Source organism: Nyctereutes procyonoides, unplaced genomic scaffold, assembly GCF_905146905.1.
Source record: "Nyctereutes procyonoides isolate TBG_1078 unplaced genomic scaffold, NYPRO_anot_genome, whole genome shotgun sequence".
Taxonomy (NCBI): domain Eukaryota; kingdom Metazoa; phylum Chordata; class Mammalia; order Carnivora; family Canidae; genus Nyctereutes; species Nyctereutes procyonoides.
In genome coordinates, this window is record NW_026575139.1 from 34,925,689 (window position 1) to 34,945,348 (window position 19,660).

At 37.0% G+C, this 19,660-nt stretch overlaps 1 protein-coding gene across 1 annotated transcript in view; it reads left to right on the forward strand.

Moving 5' to 3' along the window:
- Window positions 1-19,660, forward strand: part of KCNH5 (potassium voltage-gated channel subfamily H member 5) — a 274,356-nt gene that overhangs the window by 16,744 nt on the left and 237,952 nt on the right. Inside the window, exon 2 of the mRNA XM_055304344.1 lies at window positions 11,261-11,384. Coding sequence (XP_055160319.1) covers window positions 11,261-11,384 — 124 coding nt within the window. The remainder of the gene's footprint in view (window positions 1-11,260; window positions 11,385-19,660) is intronic.

Genomic DNA, 19,660 nt, shown 5'->3' on the forward strand with positions numbered 1-19,660 from the left:
TTAAATATATCTATAGATATCACTCACCCAGAAGACAAGTTTAAAAAATAATATAGATCCTATGATTTAAATTTACAAGTTTCCAGAGTGCAGGGAAGTCTGCTCAGGGACACCTTTTTTTTTTTTTAATATAGAATTGTCGGGGATCCCTGGGTGGCTCAGCGGTTTAACACTTGCCTTTGGCCCAGGGTGCAATCCTGGAGTCCCGGGATCGAGTCCCCCGTCGGGCTCCCGACATGGAGCCTGCTTCTCTCTCTGCCTGTGTCTCTGCCTCTCTCCCTCTCTCTATGTCTAGCATGAATAAATAAATAAAATCTTTTAAAAAATATAGAATTGTCAGTTCTTTGAAGAAAACTACCTAGCATGGTCCTTATCTAGAATTCTTGATAATATTTAGCATCGTTCTAATAATTGTTGATTATATGACTTTAAATAGGAATCAGAATTTTTATATTTGATTCGATCATTCAACAAACACTTGTGATGAACAAATAGACATGGTCTTGACGGCAGCTTTGTAACATAACTTGAAATCCAGAATTATGATGTCCCCAATTTTGTTTTTCTTTTTCAGGATTGCTTTGGCCATTTTGGGGTCTTTTGTGACTACACGCAAATTATAGGATTGTTTGTTCTAACTCTATGAAAAATGCTGGGAATATTTTGATAAGAATTATATTAAATGTATAGATTGCTTTGGGTAGTATAGACATTTTGACAATGTTTATTCTTCCAATCCATGAACATGAAATGCTTTTCCATTTCTTTGAGGTCACTGATTTTTGGAACATGTGTTCTTTAACTCTTTGAATCAAAAGATTTGGAAGGTGAGGTGCAACTTGGAGCTATGAGTACCTTTGCTCAGCCCTTCTTCACAGAGGCCCAGGGGATCTGGAGAGCAGCTTGAAATGGCTCTCAGCTAGCTTCCTGACCTTCCACCTGCACTGAACATCTTTTTTGGAGGAATTCTGTCCTGGCATTGTAAGGCTTTCAGAATAACAGTGCTGGTTTCTGGGTGGTGTTCTTGTCCAAAGATAAGACTAAATGAACATAATCAGAGAGAAAATCCTGTAAGTTGTCCCCAGAGGCAACTCTTGACCTTGGAAAAACTATGTATTATTGAAAGCATTTCATTCAGTGTTTCTGGATTCTTTTTCTAAAGTGCTTTCCCGTTCTCACCCCCACTTGATATTTTCTCTCTTCCTTAGTACTCTAGAATTCTTTCATGTGTCTCATCACTTCCTAAAATATCTGAAAACTCTGTGCTAGTGATCTGAAATTCATCTCTCTATGGTACTTGCATGAAAAAGAGGGAAGAGGGAAGGAGGGAAACTGAGAGAGGGTGTGTGCTAATCCCCCAAAAGGTGTTTCAACTTGTTAATGTCCATAGAATTTCTAGACTACAGAAGGGTATAGTTTTCATAAAAACAAAATAAAACAAAATCTGTTTTCATGCCAGATACAGATTGTGTTGGAGCAGCTCAAAGGAAAACACTTTTTCCTGGAATTGCTGTAGGAAGGGAAGCAACATCTCCCATGCTTTTATATTGTCATTGACCAAATATAGCTTTTCTTCTTCAAGAGATTTTTATCAGTCAGGACTATTGATCTCATAATTTGTATATGATCTTCTTTAAGAATGGGATTAATATGAGTGGCATAGACTATGGTTATTTTCCAATTTTATCTGAAAAAATGGCTCTTTAAAGAGGAACTGCTTCCTTTATATTCAGACAAAGCAAAACAAAAGCTTAGATAGCAACCCAGAAATATACTGTGATAGGATAGGAAATCTTAGACAGTGAGGCCTGGCTGTGTATTTGTCTCCCAGCACTCCTTTCTTGTGTGCATGGAGTCCTTCACCTTTCCATGGCCTGCTTTCCCATCCATGAAAAGAAAGAAAGAATGCATAAGATGAGTGCATTCATGGGCTTGAGACTCATCCTGACAATCTCGTTAAAATGCAGGTTCTGATTTGTGAGGTCTATGGTGGGTCCCAGAGTCTGCATTGCTAGCAATCTTACAGGTGGTACTGGTCCACACTTTGAGTATTTGAGTAGCAAAGTACTATGTCAGTTTCCCAAACCTGGGTGAGTATGGAATTTTCCTTCAGACACTGTATTTTTGTGTTCCATCCTAAGGGATTCTATTTAGTGCATCTGCATTAGAATTTAGAAATCTGTATTTTTGACATTTTTTGACACTCGTGACAGGATTCTATTGCAGCCATCAGTATTTGGGGATTAATGCAGCAGATTAGTCCTTCTCCACTCTGGCTGCACATTAGAACCACCTCAGAAGATTTAAAAACAAGTACTGATGACTGGATCTCACCCCAGACCCATTAAAACAGAATCTTTGAGGGGTGAGGCCTAGAATGAGTAACTCCTGGGGCCTCTTCCAATTCCCTTCAACCTCCATCCCAATTAAATGGGTAGTCAAAACTGAGAGAAACTCATAATTATTCCTACTGGGCCATTTTGAATCAGGGTCTTGTGATTTATTTTTTTTACTTTCTAACCTTTGAAGGAAGAGAGCTAGATTGGCCTCAGTTCTATCTCTGAGAAATACTGGATGGTCTTGAAAGAATAGGAGATGTTTCAGGACTTAGCTTCTTGTAGAGATTCAGTTAAGACTCTGCTCATGTATGGGACACTGGGATGGCTCAGTCGGTTAAGCATCAGACTCTTGCTTTCACTCAGGTCATGATCCCAGGGTCCTGAAATGGATCCTCCCATCAGCCCCATGCTAAGCACAGAGTCTACTTGTCCCTCTCCCTCTGCTCCTCCAGTTTTTTTTTTTCTCTCTCTCAAATAAACAAATCTTAAAAAAAAAAAAAAGAATCTGCTTGTGTAGAATTACAGCTTTTGAAATGTACTGGACTGCTAACACTGAGTAGGGGTAATGACCTGATTCTTAAGCCTCTCATGCAGGAACATGCTATGTATTTGAATCATTTGGACAGGAAATGTATACAGACGTCTTCAAGGACTTAAACAGTCTGGATCCCCAAGAAGGTTGAATTTTCCAGAATTCATGGCTCTTGGTGTGCTAAGAACCATGAGGACAAATCAGAACTGATTTCCCTGTCAAGATTGATTGATGAATGTCTTAATCTACTTGGGCTACCCTAACAAAATAGCATAAATTGAGTGGCTTCTAAACAACAGAAATTATTTCTCACAATTCTGGAGGTTGAAAGTCCAAGATCAAGGTGCCCGGACAGTTGGATTCTGGTGAGAACCCTTTCCTGGTTGTGGACAGCTGGCTTCTTGTGTCCTCACATGATGGAGAGCAGAACAGAGGAAGCAAACTCTCTCGTGACTGTTATAGGGAAACTAATCCTATTCATGAGGGACGTTACCCTCATGACCTCATTGAAGCTTAACCATATCCCAAAGGCTCTACCTCCCAGTGCCTTCACATGAAAGGTTGGGTTTCAACATATGAATTTTGGGAGGACACAAATATTCAGTTCAGAACAATGAGGATAGTGGTGGTCACCAAGAATTCTCGGCAATTTCCTTTTTTTTTTTTTTTTTTTTTTTTTTTATTTAAAATTTCTATTTATTTATGATAGTCACAGAGAGAGAGAGAGAGAGAGAGAGAGAGAGGCAGAGACACAGGCAGAGGGAGAAGCAGGCTCCATGCACCGGGAGCCCGACGTGGGATTCGATCCCGGGTCTCCAGGATCGTGCCCTGGGCCAAAGGCAGGCGCCAAACCGCTGCGCCACCCAGGGATCCCTCGGCAATTTCCTTAACAGCTTTGTGTTTCCAAAACTTCTGAACTGGTCTCACTTTAAAGATTTGCAACTCATCTCCTTTGCAGGGAAGTTATCTCTCAGGAGGCAGACTGCTTTTCCCCACCATGTTTTAAAGCCAAAGGAAATTAAAATTTTCCAGGAAACAATTTTAATTAATTTGCTATCCTGTTCTTAATGTTTGTTAATAATATCAGATTTCACATTCACTGAAACAGTAATTTTCATGACTATAGGGAAATGGAACAGTTGTATGAATATTTCAAATACACAAATTATGTGTCAGTTAACAGACAAATATCCAAAGGAAGATCCTGGAAAGTTTAATATTTACCAGTTTTCATCTAATTTAGCCTTTGACATGAAAAGGAAATCTGTTTCCCCTTCTTTTGTGCCTCCCCTTCTTCTCAATATTTTATTTTGTAGTTTAGCTTTCAGTGACAAATACAGTTTCATAGGTTTTGGTTTGCAGGATCAACATTTGAATATTTGTGTTTTTTTCTAGTTCTTTGCTTGTGTATACATTTACAGAACTCACACATAGAAAGCTCTCTCTGCATATATGACATAGTTTTCAAGACTCTTGTACATAATAAATAATAAAGTATTAGTTTATAAAGGCTTTTTGCTCCAATAGTTGATTTATAAAGATTTTGCTTGCATTACTCTATTTCATCTCCATAAATTACCCAGAGTGGTAGGTATTGGTTTCTCCAGTTTGTATGTGAGGAAACCAATAACCTAATTAAAACTCCCTAGGCTTTTCAGAGTAGCTCCCTTGGGAATATTGAGAGGGGAATCCAAGTATGGGCAGAAAGTTTGGGGACAGGGCTTTTGTGATAATTTGATTGTTATGAATATTTACCAGTTGATAACTTGTTATATGAAGTCCCTGGTGCTGTGGCTAATTTTCTCAATTACGGTTTTATAAAACATTCAGAAATGATAAAAGCAGTTCTTATGCTCCTCCATAAACTCAGAGCACATATTGCTAATGCGCAGTTGTTAGGACTTTGAGGTAAGGACTAGTGAACATGCAGTTACTTCACTCTCTGATGGTCTAAATGAATAAAATCAAACTTGAAGCATAAAGATGAGTGGACACCACATTTTCTAGACTATTTGTTTAATCTTTGAGTTGATTTAAAAACTCTCTTTTGAGTTGCTAGGTCTGATTGAACCTGTGAGCAAATACTCTAGTATGTAGCTAGCAAATTTCTGAATAGTCTGTATTCTATGATTATTGGCTAAAATCAATACATATTTTGAAAAATGAGATTTATTTTAACTTTGGTGTTTTTCCCCCCCTGCACAACTCTGTCTCCAAGCTAATATGAGAATTAATCTTCCCTGCAGGGAGTTGCTTTAGGACTTCTTCAAAAAAGACACAATTTCACTTAGAAAAAGTTGGAATTCGCAAATATCTCAGTAAAGAATTAGAATTTAAGGAACCTATATTCTAGATGCTGCTCCTGGGGATTCTGGGCTTGGTGAGTCTCTGACTTATTGCAGAATGGAGTTGTTTTCCAGATTAGAGAAAACAGGTGACATCTGTCCCAATGCCTAGCACAGAGTGTGGGTTCTGTTGCTTTAATTTTGTTATTATATACAGTTACTAGAGTATAAGTGAAATAATATATCAACAATAAATAAATAATCATAGTTAGACCCTACTGAGCTGGAGTCTTAATTTTCTCATTGTAGAGTTATTGAAAATGGTATGATGGGAGCAGTTCAATATCTTTAATAGCAAAATTAACTAGGAACAATTAGAGCTCCTGCTCCAAATCCTAACAAATGTCTGCTTATGACAGAGGAACGTCTGCAAGACTTTGGAGATGGTTAGGATGTTGTGAAATATAACCCTTACTTTGGGGATAAAATTGATTTAATGAGTCTTGACCAGCACACCAAAAAATTGAAATAGAATAAAAAAGGAGGACATCTCATGTAGTAAATATTGTCTGAGAATTTTTTAAAGTTGTGTATTTGTATAGGTACATGTGTGTGCCTGTGCAAACACATTCTGAGATACTATATAAAATTGATTTCTTACTATGAGCTTCAACTTAAAAAAAGTTTGAAAACACTGGTTTGCTTAGTTTCTGGGGGAGAGGAAGCCTCCCTCACTATGACCTTTTATGTTTACATTCATTCTTTTTTAGAATATTTGTGTCCTATTTCCTGGGATACAGACAATTATTTCAGTCAATAAATAATTACTATATTACAACTCTTGTAGGTATGGTAGGGATAAAATTCATAATCTCAGGGACTATATTAGCTAAGAAATTAATAGCTTATATGAAGTATTTAGAGAGGCATTGCATACTAAATTTCATGATATCAATTATATAAAGAGAGATCTCTGCATGAATACATTAATTCATTTATTTATTGATATAATCAACCAACAAGCAAACATGTACTATGTTCCAGGCAAAGTATTAGGTATAGGGGGATTAAATGGGACCAAATGGGTATATTTTCTGTCCTTATAGAGCTTACAGCCCAGCAGGCAGATAGGCATTCATCATATAATATGAACATAAAAAAAACCAACAACACGAACATATATAGAATTGTAACTGCATTAAAGTCTGTGAGGAAGAGGTGCATCATGTATAAAATTATTAGGTATGACCTGATCAGAAGGTCAGGAAACAATACAGAGGTCGTGACAATTAGATCTAAATAACTGCAAGTGTCAATCAGATAAGTAAGGAAGTGAATGGTGTTCAGGCAGAAAGAATGGCAAGTTAAAAGGTCCTATGTTGGGAAAGAGCTTGAGGCTGACAAAAATATAAGAAAAATTTGACTGTGGTTGATTTGACAGACTTTGTTCTGATCCCTAGCACCAAGATTAGCTTTGCCTGTATTTAAACTTTATATGAATGAAATTAAAGCTTCTGGCTTCTTTCAATCATTATGTTTATCAGATTCATCCATATGATTGCATGTATGAGTAGTTTGTTCCATTTTAGACCTGAGTAGCTTTTCTTGTATGAATATGTCACAATTTTTAATCCATTCTCTTATTGATGGATATTTACATTGTTTTCAGCTCTTATGAATAAATCTGATGTGAACATTTTTTTACAAGTCTTTTTGTTAACATATGTTTTCATTTCACTTGAGTAAATGCCTAAGAGTGAAATTTCTGGGTCATAGCTAAATATTTAACTCTACAAGAAACTATTTTTCAAAGTGATCGTTCCATTTTATATCCTCATTAGTATTTTATAAAGAGTTTCAGTTTTTTGCATTCTCATCAACATTTTGTATTGTTAACCTTTATAGCCACTCTAGTGGTTGAGGAATGATATGTCATTGTGCATTTAATTTGTATTTCCCAGATGCCTGATGGTAGTGAGCATATTATTCTTGTGGTTAATGGCCATTGCATATGTTTTGTGCGATGTCTGTCGAATTATTTGCCCATTTTGTTCATTGGTTCATTTATTTTTTTTGTAGGATATTTTTTAGTATATTCTGGATAGGGGTTCTTTCTCAGACAGCTGTAGTGTAATTTTTCTTTTCAGAAAAAAATAGTTTTTTTAAAAATAATTTTTTCAGTGGATTTTCTTTTCTTTTTTTTTTTTTTGACAATGTCCTTTAATGAGCAGCTGATTTTAATTTGATGTTATATAATTTCTTTATCAACATTTTCTTTTATGGTGCTTGCTATATGAGTCTTATCTAAGAAATTTTTGTCTTTCTTAAAGTGGCAAAGATTTTATTATCCTTGTCTTTAAGAATATTTTATTTTGCATTAATATAGCTACATTTGCTTTCTTATGCTTAGTGTTGATGTAATGCATTTCCCCATGCTTTTGTTTTTGACTTATCTATGTCTTTATACTTTGAATGTCTTTCTTAGAAATAGTAGACTATCAGTTTCTTTTCTTTGTTTTAAAATCCAGTCTGAAAATTTTTGTTTTTTAATTAGTCTATTTATTCCATTTACATTTAATGTAATGCTTAGTATGGTTAGATTTAGGACTGCCATCCCATGGTTTACTTAGTGTTTTTTTTTTTTAAGATGTATTTATTTATTCTAGAGAGAGAGAGAGAGAGAGAGCATAGGGGGTGGGAGCAAATGGAGAGGGAGAGAATCTCAAGCAGACTCCCACCGAGTGTGGAGCCCAATGTAGGGCTTGATCATGAGATCGTGACCTGAGCTGAAATCAAGAGTCAGATGCTCAATGGACTGAGCCACCCAGGTACCCCCTGTTGTTTGTGTTCCGTTTTTCCCACCAGCTGTTTGTTTTTACCTTCTTGACTTGTGTGTGCGTGTGTGTGTGTGATGGTCATCATTATTATTATTTTGATTTTTTTTCCCTTTCAGTTAAAACACCTACTGAATTTGTTTTATTGTGATTCTGCTGCAGTGAATTCGTCCTGTTTCTGAACATGTCTTTGCTTTACCTTCCATTCTGAAGGATACCTTTGCTCTACATGAAAATCTAGGTGGATAAATATTTTCCTCTCAGTATTTTAAAGATGTCATTTCATTATTTTCTGGTTGTCTTTGTTTTTCATGATTTGTACGCTGTAATTATTATCTCCCCTATCCCATCCCCCCCAAACATACTTAAATACTTTTTTTGCTTTAGATGTTTAAAAGACTTTTTCCTTCTTATTTCTTATTTTCAGCTTTACTGTTACCCATCTTTCTACTGTCACTTTGTTTGCATTTATCTTCCTTGAATTTCACTAAACTAAGATCTCTAGGTTGTTTGAAAAATTTTAGTCATCCTTTATTCATATAACATTGATGTCCTATTCAGCCTTTTTTTCCCCCCAGACTCAATTACCTATGTTTTAGACTGCTTGATATTGTCCTATGGAACATCTTTGAATCTCGTTGTCTTTTTGCTTCAGTTTGGAATCATTTGTATTGATATGTTTTTAAATTGTTCTTTCTTAGTGTTCAATCTACTATTAAACCTATCCAATGGGGATGCCTGGGTGGCTCAGTAGTTAAGCATCTGCCTTCCACCCAGGGGGTGATCCTGGAGTCCCAGGATCAAGTCCCACATCAGGCTCCCTGCATGGAACCTGCTTCTCTCTGCCTATGTCTCTGCCTCTCTCTCTGGGTCTCTCATGAATAAATAAATAAAATCTTAAAAAAATTAACTAAAAAAAAAACCTATCCAATGGATTTTTTATTCTAGAATGTATTATTTACTTATGTGTCCCAATATTGACCTCTCTTTCTATTGCTTATTTTGTCCCTGGACTATCATAACAGTTTTCTGTTTCTTTACATGCCTAATGGTTTTTAAGTGCATAGTGGACACAGTTCATACATTGTAGAGAGCAGGTAGTTAAATTACTGGTGGGTTTCCTTGATTATGATTTTAATCTTTTTTTTTTTTAAGTGTGAATGTATTTTCTACATTTTTATCTTAGTCCCAGGTTATAACCCATTATCTTGGGACTTGCTTCTTATTCCTAACGCATGGCCTTCTGTGACTTAAATGGAGAGCTTGAGTTATCTACCAAGCTTCTCTAAATTGATAGGGCTTGAGCTCAGAAATTTGTCTTTTAGCCATGAGAGTTGGTGAAATTGTTGCTTACCTCTTACCTACTAGTCATTGCTGGAGTAGACAGATATCTTGTAGTCTCATTTTGTGCATGCATACTTTAAATCACGGAGAAGAATTTAAGGTAGATTTATATATAAATTTATGGCTCTGTTTGTTAAAGGATCTCCCCTTTGACTTCAAGATGCTCTGGCAACCCCAAATTGTGACTTTTGAATGTTTAGTCCCATAAGACTTTTCTTCTTGAGCTCTATCACCAATGAACTTTATAAACTGGAAATTTGCTTTCCAGGAATAGACAGTTAAATGAATATCTTATTTAATGTGTCTCTTTTTTTCCCAAGGGTTTGTCTTTTTTTCAGTTTCTGTCTACTTTCAGTTGTTTTTAGTACCTTGAAACAGATTTTTGCCATAATCTGTCCACTGCTTCTAGATTTAGCATCTATTCTGATAAGTTTAATTGGTTGTTACATATTTATTTTTCTTAACATGTAAATTTTTTTAGAGTAAAGATATGTTTTATTGCTCTTTATTCTATCCCATTGTTTGTCCCAGAATAGTGCCTTTCACTTAGCAGCTACTTAGTAAATGTTGAATTGCATTGTTATTTTTATGACGACCAACTTTGAGTCAGGATTTAAACTTAAAGTCTTAAACTCAGAAGTTAATTTCTCTTTTTAGGACACTATTTTGCATATGAATTCAAAGGAGGTTTGGTTTTTTTGTTGATATTTTGAATTTTTTAAGTATAGTATTCCCTTAAATAATTTACTCTTTTCTAATATTGGCTTTTCAATTGAGGTTGATATCAAAAGATACTATTTTTTGTATTATGTTTTTTTAATTTAAATTCAAGGTAGCTAACATATAGTGTAGTATGGGTCTCAGGAGTAGAATTTAGTGATTTATCACTTACATATAACCTCCAGTATTCATCCCAGCAAGTGCCCTCCTTAATGCCCATCACCCATTTCGCCCATCCCCCTACTCACCTCCCCTCCAGCAATCCTTCCTCAGTTTGTTCTCTATATTTAAGATTCTCTTAGGGTTTGCCTCCCTCTCTGGTTTGATCTTATTTTATTTTATACCTAAAGCAGAATCACTTCTACATGCAAAATATGAATAAAAAGAGATATTCCTTTTATTTATAATAATATTTCCCAAATTCTGTGTAGAATGTAGTTTAAAATACTATCTTTGAATAATTTCATTTTAGAAAAGGACCCTTCAATGTTTTTAAATTTTTTTTAAAGATTTATTTATTTGAGAGAGAGAACAAGGGGGAAGAGGGGCAGAGCAAGAGAATCCCGAGCAGACTCCCCACTGAATGTAGAGCCCTCTGTGGGGCTCCATCTCATGACACATGAGATCATGAGCTGAGCTGAAACCAGGAGTCAGAAGTTTAATCAGCTGAGCCACCGAGGTGCCCCTCTTCAATGTTATCTTAAATTAGACTTCTCAAGATCAATCTAATGGACCATTTGTCCCCTCATGTCAAAATTATAATATTATATATAGAATTTTTGGAGCAGTCATACAAATTTGCCTCAATATTATCAAGTTCAGTTTTCTCATTTAGTGGAGAAGTGACTGTAGCCCTAATTTTAATAAGATAATCTGTTTTTGGGGAAATTATTATAGTCATTAACATTTATTTAATATCAACCATACTTGGTTTTCATAGCTTAGGATATACTCGAATGGAAAGAGGTATTATAAACTAGCTTCTTTTCAATGGAGTTTTTGTTTGTATGCAAATCTTATACTTATTGCAGATCTCATTTGATAATCATGTTAACTGATTATGTCAATCTCAAGAATAGGCTTTATTATTTGTACCATAACAAACCATAGTTGCATTTGTTTATGAATTTATCTTTTTGTTTACTTGAAAGGAGTACCTTGTTAAATGAAGCTAAAAAAACTTCCTTTTCCTTCTTTCTTCTTTAGAATCGAGTTTCTTACTGGGAAATGCCCAGATTGTGGATTGGCCTGTAGTTTATAGTAATGACGGTTTTTGCAAACTCTCTGGATATCATCGAGCTGACGTCATGCAGAAAAGCAGCACTTGCAGGTAGGTAATAGAACATCTTAGGAATCTTTTCTGAAGTTTAAGTAAATGCTGAATGTGGTTAAAGTCTAAACTTACAGTAGTCCTCCACTTGACCCCGGTTTTGCTTCCCTGTGGTTTTTACTTCCCTGTGGTTTCATGCTTCCAGTTGTTACCCACAGTTAACCACTTCCAGGAGCAGATGCTCCTCCTGGTTGGCTACATCATTCACCTCACTTCATCTCATTTCCTATGAAATGCTATGTTATTTCCTATGAAAATGCTCCGCATTTTCTCATTTTACATCGTCAAAAGAAAGGTGAGTACAATACAATAAGATGCTTAGAGAGAGACCACACTCCTATAACTTTTATTACATTATATTGTTATTAATTGTTCTTTTATTATTAGTTATTATTGTTAATCTCTTCCTGTGCCTAACTTATAAATTAAACTTTATCATAGGTATGTATATATAGGAAAAAATAAATTTATACAGTGTTTTGTACTATCTGAGATTTCAGACACCTATGGGTGGGTGTCTTGGAACGGATCCTCACCAGGGAAGGGGAAACTCCTGTGCTTAGACTTTTTGTGATATTGGGATTTTCTTATAATAAGAAATATATATTTTGGGGGTGCCTGGTGGCTCAGTCAATTAAGCATCCACCTTCTGCTCAGGTCATGATCCCAGGGTCTTGGGATTGAGCCCTACATCAGTCTCTCTGCTCAGTGGGAAGACTGCTTTTCCCTCTTGTCTGCCTGTCCCTCTACCTGCTTGTGCTCTCTCATTCTCTGTCAAACAAATGAATAAAATCTTAAAAAAAAGATATATATATATATATATTTGGCCTTTGATGTGGTTCCTGGCTCCAGTCTTTTTTTTTTTTCTATAAATTAATTTTTATTGGTGTTCAATTTACCAATATACAGAATAACACCCAGTGCTCATCCCGTCAAGTGTCCCCCTCCGTGCCCGTCACCCATTCACCCCCACCCCCCGCCCTCCTCCCCTTCCACCACCCCTAGTTCATTTCCCAGAGTTAGAAGTCTTTATGTTCTGTGTCCCTTTCTGATATCTCCCACACATTTCCTCTCCCTTCCCTTATATTCCCCTTCACTATTATTCATATTCCCCAAATGAGTGAGAACATACACTGTTTGTCCTTCTCCGATTGACTTACTTCACTCAGCATAATACCCTCCAGTTCCATCCACGTTGAAGCAAATGGTGGGTATTTGTTGTTTCTAATGGCTGAGTAATATTCCATTGTATACATAAACCACATCTTCTTTATCCATTCATCTTTCGATCTGGCTCCAGTCTTTTAAAACCCTTGGAATTTCCTGTGATAAGAATGATAAATGTGCCCTTTTGTTATGTTAATGATGATGTTTGGAAAGCGGTTAGGTAACCTTAGTTTAAAGGCTATTGCATCCAGGTGATCCGGAGGGTTGAACCTTTTTTTTTTTTTTAATAAATTAATTTTTATTGGTGTTCAACTTACCAACATACAGAATAACACCCAGTGCTCATCCCGTCAAGTGTCCCCCTCAGTGCCCGTCACCCATTCACCCCCACCCCCCGCCCTCCTCCCCTTCCACTACCCCTAGTTCATTTCCCAGAGTTAGAAGTCTTTATGTTCTGTCTCCCTTTCTGATATTTCCCACACATTTCTTCTCCCTTCCCTTATATTCCCTTTCACTATTATTCATATTCCCCAAATGAATGAGAACATACACTGTTTGTCCTTCTCCGATTGACTTACTTCACTCAGCATAATACCCTCCAGTTCCATCCATGTCGAAGCAAATGGTGGGTATTTGTCGTTTCTAATGGCTGAGTAATATTCCATTGTATACATAAACCACATCTTCTTTATCCATTCATCTTTCGATGGACACCGAGGCTCCTTCCACAGTTTGGCTATTGTGGACATGGCTGCTAGGAACATCGGGGTGCAGGTGTCCCGGCGTTTCATTGCATCTGAATCTTTGGGGTAAATCCCTAACAGTGCAATTGCTGGGTCGTAGGGCAGGACCTTTGAGTACTCCAGCCCCACAACCTCCTAGCCTCTAGGGAGAGGATGGGCCTGGAGGTTGAATTAATTGCCAATGGTCAAGAATCTAATAAATCATGAGAGCTTCTGAGTTGGTGAAATGTGGAAGTGCTGGAAGAGTAGAGCACCTGGAGACAGCGTGGAAGCTCTGGGCTTCCCCCCATACCTTGCCTGTGTATCTCTTTGATCTACCTGTTCCAGAGTTATATCCTTTTATAATAAACCAGTGATCTAGTAAATAGACTATTTCTCTGAGCTCTCTGTGCTGCCCTAGCAAATGAATCGAACCCAAGAAGATTGTGGAAACCTCCAGTCTGTAGTTGATGGGTTAAAGTACAGGTAACAACCCATGCTTTCAACGGGTGTCTGGAGGGGGAGTGGAGGGTGGTCTTGTGGGACTGAAGCCTTAACTTGTGGAATTACGCTGTCTCCGGATGGATAGTGTCAGAATTCAGATAAATCGTAGGACAACTGTGACCGAACCAATTCGAGTTCATTCTCTGATGAGTCAGAAACTGCACCAGGTGGAGCTGTCACACAAAAACGTAATTTGAAGCAAATAAGGACATCACGGGGAATGGCTTCCAAAGCCTTGACTCCCCGACCCAGGGTGAATGGATTCTTTTTACTTAGGGTTAGGGAAGCCTTGTCATCATGGGCAGAGGAGCACACCTTGTATGTTATGTAAATGAGGCTTGTGCTCCTCCCCGGGCAGGGATTTTAGTACTTTAATGACGTCAGAGTGGTGGTCCATCATTTTGGAGGCCATGGCAGGGTCCATCTGCGCAGGCGCGAGGCAGAGGTTAAGCTCCACCTGGTCCCTGTGATGAGCTGGCTGGAGGCCTTGTCAGGGCAGCCGCTTTCGCTGGAGGGGCCGTTTCGCTTTGCCTCTGCATTCGCCCGAGTTAAGAGGTAAGCTGGAAAGAAGAGCTTAAGGGAAAATGAGGGACAACGGTGGGTGAATACAAGCAGGTGGGCAGTAAAGGTCAGGTCTTGGGTCTAGCTGGTGATACCACCTGCTGGTATCCCAAGAATTGATTGTTGGTGTGGAGACTGTCACCCCCCCTTCCCCGCCCCTCCCCCATTGGCACTACAGTCTATTTACTCCTATATAAAAACTGTAGAGTAAAAATTATATTAGAATATGAAGGAGACTAAATTGTCAGTGGAAATATATAGCTTAAGAGCCATTGGGGGGAACTTGTGCAAAGAAAAAGATTTTTGTATATCTGTAAATCTATTAATTCATTCAGTAAATATTTTTTGACTGTGATGAGCCATGAACTATTCGAGGTGCTAGTGATCAAAGGAGCATCCTCTAGCAGAGAATCACTGATGGCATCACATCAGCACTTCTTGAGCTGCTAAAACTGCCTTGAACAGAGTAAACAGCCCCCCAACCAAGTAGGACATAATTCACAAACATTTAGAGAACATCAAAAAAGAATTTTTTTTAAAAAAAGATTTTTATTTATTCATGATAGAGAGAGAGAGAGAGAGAGAGAGAGAGAGAGGCAGAGACACAGGCAGAGGGAGAAGCAGGCTCCATGCAGGGAGCTGGATGTGGGACTCGATCCTGGGTCTCCAGGATCACACCCTGGGCTGAAGGCGGATGCTCAACCGCTGAGCCACCCAGGCGTCCCCCCAGAAAAGTTTTTACATCCTGTGTAAATCACACGTGCTTTGTAATGTTGGTACATTGTACCATTGCTATTTTGTTTGGCTTATGTAAAACAGAATCTGGTATTTATATTATTTATAACAATTCTTTCTAAAATAGGCCATATCTGTGCATTTAAAGGGAGTATTATGAAAAAAAGATCTTATAAAAGAGAAGGAAATTCTATAAAAGAACCAATTTAGATCTGAAAAATTTTTCACAATATTTCAGTAGGGCCAGATGGGATGTTTTTCCTTGAGTTAATTTTTCTTCAAAACTCTCACTTAACCTAGCACCAAAATCATGTTATTTTGGAACCATGAGGGATCTGAATTATTTTCTACTCCAGATACTTTGTTTTTCAGAGAAGAAAATTGAGGTAGAGTTATGTTTAAGGACTTGCCCGGGAAAATATAGTGATTTATTTATCCTTTTTTCTATATATTTATGCTGAAAAAAAATAGAAAGATATATATGCATATATTCTGCATCTTCATGGAAGCCAGGATTTCATGTTATACCAGTGAATCTAAACCTGACTACACATACAAATCACTTGGAGAGCTTTAGCACAACACATATTCCCAGACCTCACCTCTGGGAATTACTTATTCAATTAGAATCACCCAAGGTGCGAGGTGGGGGCAGGTAACAAAGGTAACAAATCAGTACCTTTAACCATCAGCTCAGGTGATTCTGATGTTTAGCCAGGTTTGAGAAATAGTTTGTTCAAAACTCTTCTTCACTTATCTGGTTTCCACAATCCTCATTTTTCTCTCTAACTTTGTTTTTACATTCAATCTTCACTTCTAGGTCTGAAATGGGTAAACGAGAGTGGTGGGAAGTTGCCTTTTGTAGCACTGGTACCTTTGTGCCTTTTTCTTCTGTTAGGTGAATATTAGCTCCTACGCTGGCTCTGCTACTAAGGTGTGTGTTCTAAGTTCTGAGAGGGTGAGGTCTGTATTGAGCTTCTCTGTTCCCTTATGCCTCAGCAGGCTTTAAGTTAGGAAAAGGCTAGTTTTAATGTTACTTATGCATCTGGCTCTGTAGAGAATTCCAGGACTGTAAATGCTTCCATACCCATTTCTTCTTTTTGTACTGTGGACATCCCATTATCATGCCATGCCTCTTTCAGATGCTATCTTCTGCCTGAAGGTATTTATGATTTCCTCAAAAAGATTTTCCTCCTCTGACTTCCTTGTGGTTCATTATTTGGCATCATCATCTGGCCTTAAACTAGCTTTCCTTATTCCTTGGGGTTTTCATTGCAATTGTTTTTGTGATTTTTGAGACATATTGCCCCCTAAAAGAGCTGCTTTTTTTGCTCCCACCATCAGTGTCAGATTATAAATGTCTTTAAGGTGGATATTTCATCTTGGTCACTTTTGTATGCACTTAAGGACATAGCTCAGTGTTTTGTGTTTGTATTTGTTGAATTAGATTGGCTTGTGTTGCAATAAACCCTAACCTAGGTCTCACATTCTTCTGTGTAACATGCTTTTGTTTATTGTATTTCATCCCAAGTGTTACCGGTATTTAAGGTGGGTGAGAGAGTGGAGAGTTTTGGATTATGTTATACATTTTTACTGTGGGAAGAAGTATGCAAACCTTCCCCCAGCTCTTCTTCACTTTTGCTAGAGATGGCATTTTTAAAATGATAATCTTTTTTTTTTTAAGCCTTTAAAAAAAAGGATTTATTTATTTATTTGAGAGAGAGCATGCCAATGCATGTGCACGAGTTGTGGGGAGGAGTAGAGGGAGAGAGAGAATCCACAAGCTGACTCCTTGAGGAGCCAGAAGCCTGATGTGGGGCTTGATCTTAGGACCCTGAGACTGTGACTTGAGCTGAAACCCAGAGTTGGACTCTCAACTGACTTAACCACCCAGGTGCCTCTGAAATGATAATATTCTTAATGTAAACAATTATTACTTGATTGCACAAAACACCCAGTGTGTTTTGCTGATCTAAAATTTGCAACCAGTTCAGTGCCTTTACAGAACAATGAAGACTAGCATCTGATACACGGGCTGAGGATATTTGAACCTTATCAGGTTTTCTTATAGGCTTTATTTATTTTAGTGCACTCCCCTTTAAACCTCCTTGTCTCCTTTTAAAATTAAACTCTGACCATTTTATGTTTACTGCAGCATTTTTTAGAAGAATAAAGTCTTAGAAATAATCAAAATGTCCAGTAGTAGGTTTGTTAAAAAATATGGCAGAGCCTAACTTTCTAAATCGTATGTTGGAAGGATAAGACACTGAAAGAAGCTAACAACATATTTTTTAAGAAAAAAAAAAAAAAAGAATCAACCAACCAACCAAAAAAAAAAAAAAAAACAAACACAAAAAAACAAAACAGTTCAAAGAACAGTATCTGCATTATGGTATTCTGATTTTTTTTACATATGGCTTTTTTCTATTTCCTTTATAAATCTATAAAAACCTTTGAATATCACGGACATGGAAACAAGAAGGAAAGAAAAAATTATATACACATATAGAAATGCATTATTAAAGCTAAGAGTTATTATAAAGTTTGAAATAACCAGAATTCTAGTTGGAGATAACTAATTTGACACTGAGGATAGCCTTACAAATAATTCAAAGAATTTTACTGATTTTAATAATGAAAAGTTTTAGGCAAGCCTAACATTAGAAACTACAAATCAGTGAACATCAGTTTGTGAGGAAGCAGTATGACATTTTATATGCTAAAAAAAATGCATCTTTTTATGCAACTTGCATAGATGGATTAGAGTAGTGACCAATAAAAATTAATGTTCTATATTTAAAGTACTCAAATATGAGTTGTTCAGGAACATGAAAAATATTAATTTGTGATTTTACATTATCAAAAAGCTAATATTTAGTTCTTCCATTTCCTTGTTCCTTCTTTGCACTTCCCAGTTGGTCTCCCATTAGACCAGGTGCATGGAATTGAATTAAACATTCTCCTCAGTTTGTCCCAATAGCATTATGATCCCTCTGGGCAAAGTCTCATTTTATTTTATTTCTTTTTCTTTATTTCTTTTCCCCTTCGTTCCCTCCCCCTTCCTTTGCATAGTTATTCCTTTTAGTATGTTTATTTCATGTCTTATTAATCGATCCTCCATTTGTTTATTAAAGGCCTGTATCCTTGAAATGATGTTACTTTGTGTTTGTTTTTAAAATCTACATAATTCATACCATGTGGTAAGATTGATAGTTTCTTACTGGTTTTACTCAAAATTATTATGTTTTTGAGATGTTTTTACATTGCCATATGATAATCTATTTCATTATGTCTGACATTGTATAGTGCTCCGGTGTCTTCACAGCCTTCTATTTTATTATCCATTCTAGTAGTTGTGAGCTGCAACTTCTGACGCTTTGCTCTGTTCAACCACAAATAACCTTAATCACATCTTCTTGTGGCCCCATGTGAAAAATTGTCTGTCTCTATACCTAGAAATAGGATTGCTGGATAGTATAATGTGTGCAGAATTTGTAGATTAACTGCTACCAGATTTCTGTCCAGAGTACCTTTCTGTTTCCACTCCTAGCAGACATGAGGGAGTGTTATTGTTGTCCTGCATCGTTGTACTTCATAATAGTGTATACATTTCTATTTTTTTGAAGATTTTATTTATGTATTTATTTGAGAGAGAGAAAGAGTACATGTGTATGCAGCAGGAGGAGCAGAGGGGAAGGGAAAGCAGACTCCACTCTGACCATGGAGCCTGACTTGGGGCTTAGTCCTAGGACCCTGAGCTGAAATCAGGAGTAGGACCCTTAACCAACTGAGCCACCCCCCCTTTTCTATTTTAAAAAATGTGATGTGTGCTAGGTACCATCATATTTTTGTTTTGGCTAAAATTTCAGAAAAATATTCTAATGACACCTCAGGAATGGTAGGAATTTCAAGTCTAGTCCATTTTATTGTCTAATAATTGTGTTTCCAAGTGTGTGGACTGTTTTGCAATTTATTGAAGGACACAAAATGTATTGCATAGTTAAAAAAGCTTGTAGGTTTTGGAGGGATGCCATTTAAAAGCATCTGATCTTATCTCATGACCCCGCCCCTCCACAGGATGTCCTGACATTCTAGACATCAAGACATCCTTATCATAGGTTGGCTGAAAAACACTTCAGCGTTTTACCTTTCATTAACCTGAGATTTCAAAAAGTTCCTTCTGTTTTTTTTTGTTTGCTTTTGTTTGTTTTTTTACATGGGCAAGAAGAGCAATAATATAGGTAGGGAAGATTGCAGTATGTAGATGCTTTCAAATATATATATTTTTTTCTGGGAGGCTCATTAATATTCCTTTACCCAAGCCATCAAATTAGACAATGAGGCAATTAAGAGACATTTTATTGGATGTATTTCACAAGTAGTTTTATTAACACAGGGTCATCTCAGCCAGCAAGAGCACATTACACATGATGGATGTCAGTTTGGTTCCATTTGGCTGAGGGCTCTGCTTCACACGGTGGCTGGGAGGAGAGTGTTGGAGAGCAGAGGTGCCTCAGTGACATTACATTCCAAAGGTTAGAGATGTCCAGTGCTCTCCCTGGTTTCCATTAATTACATGCCATGGAT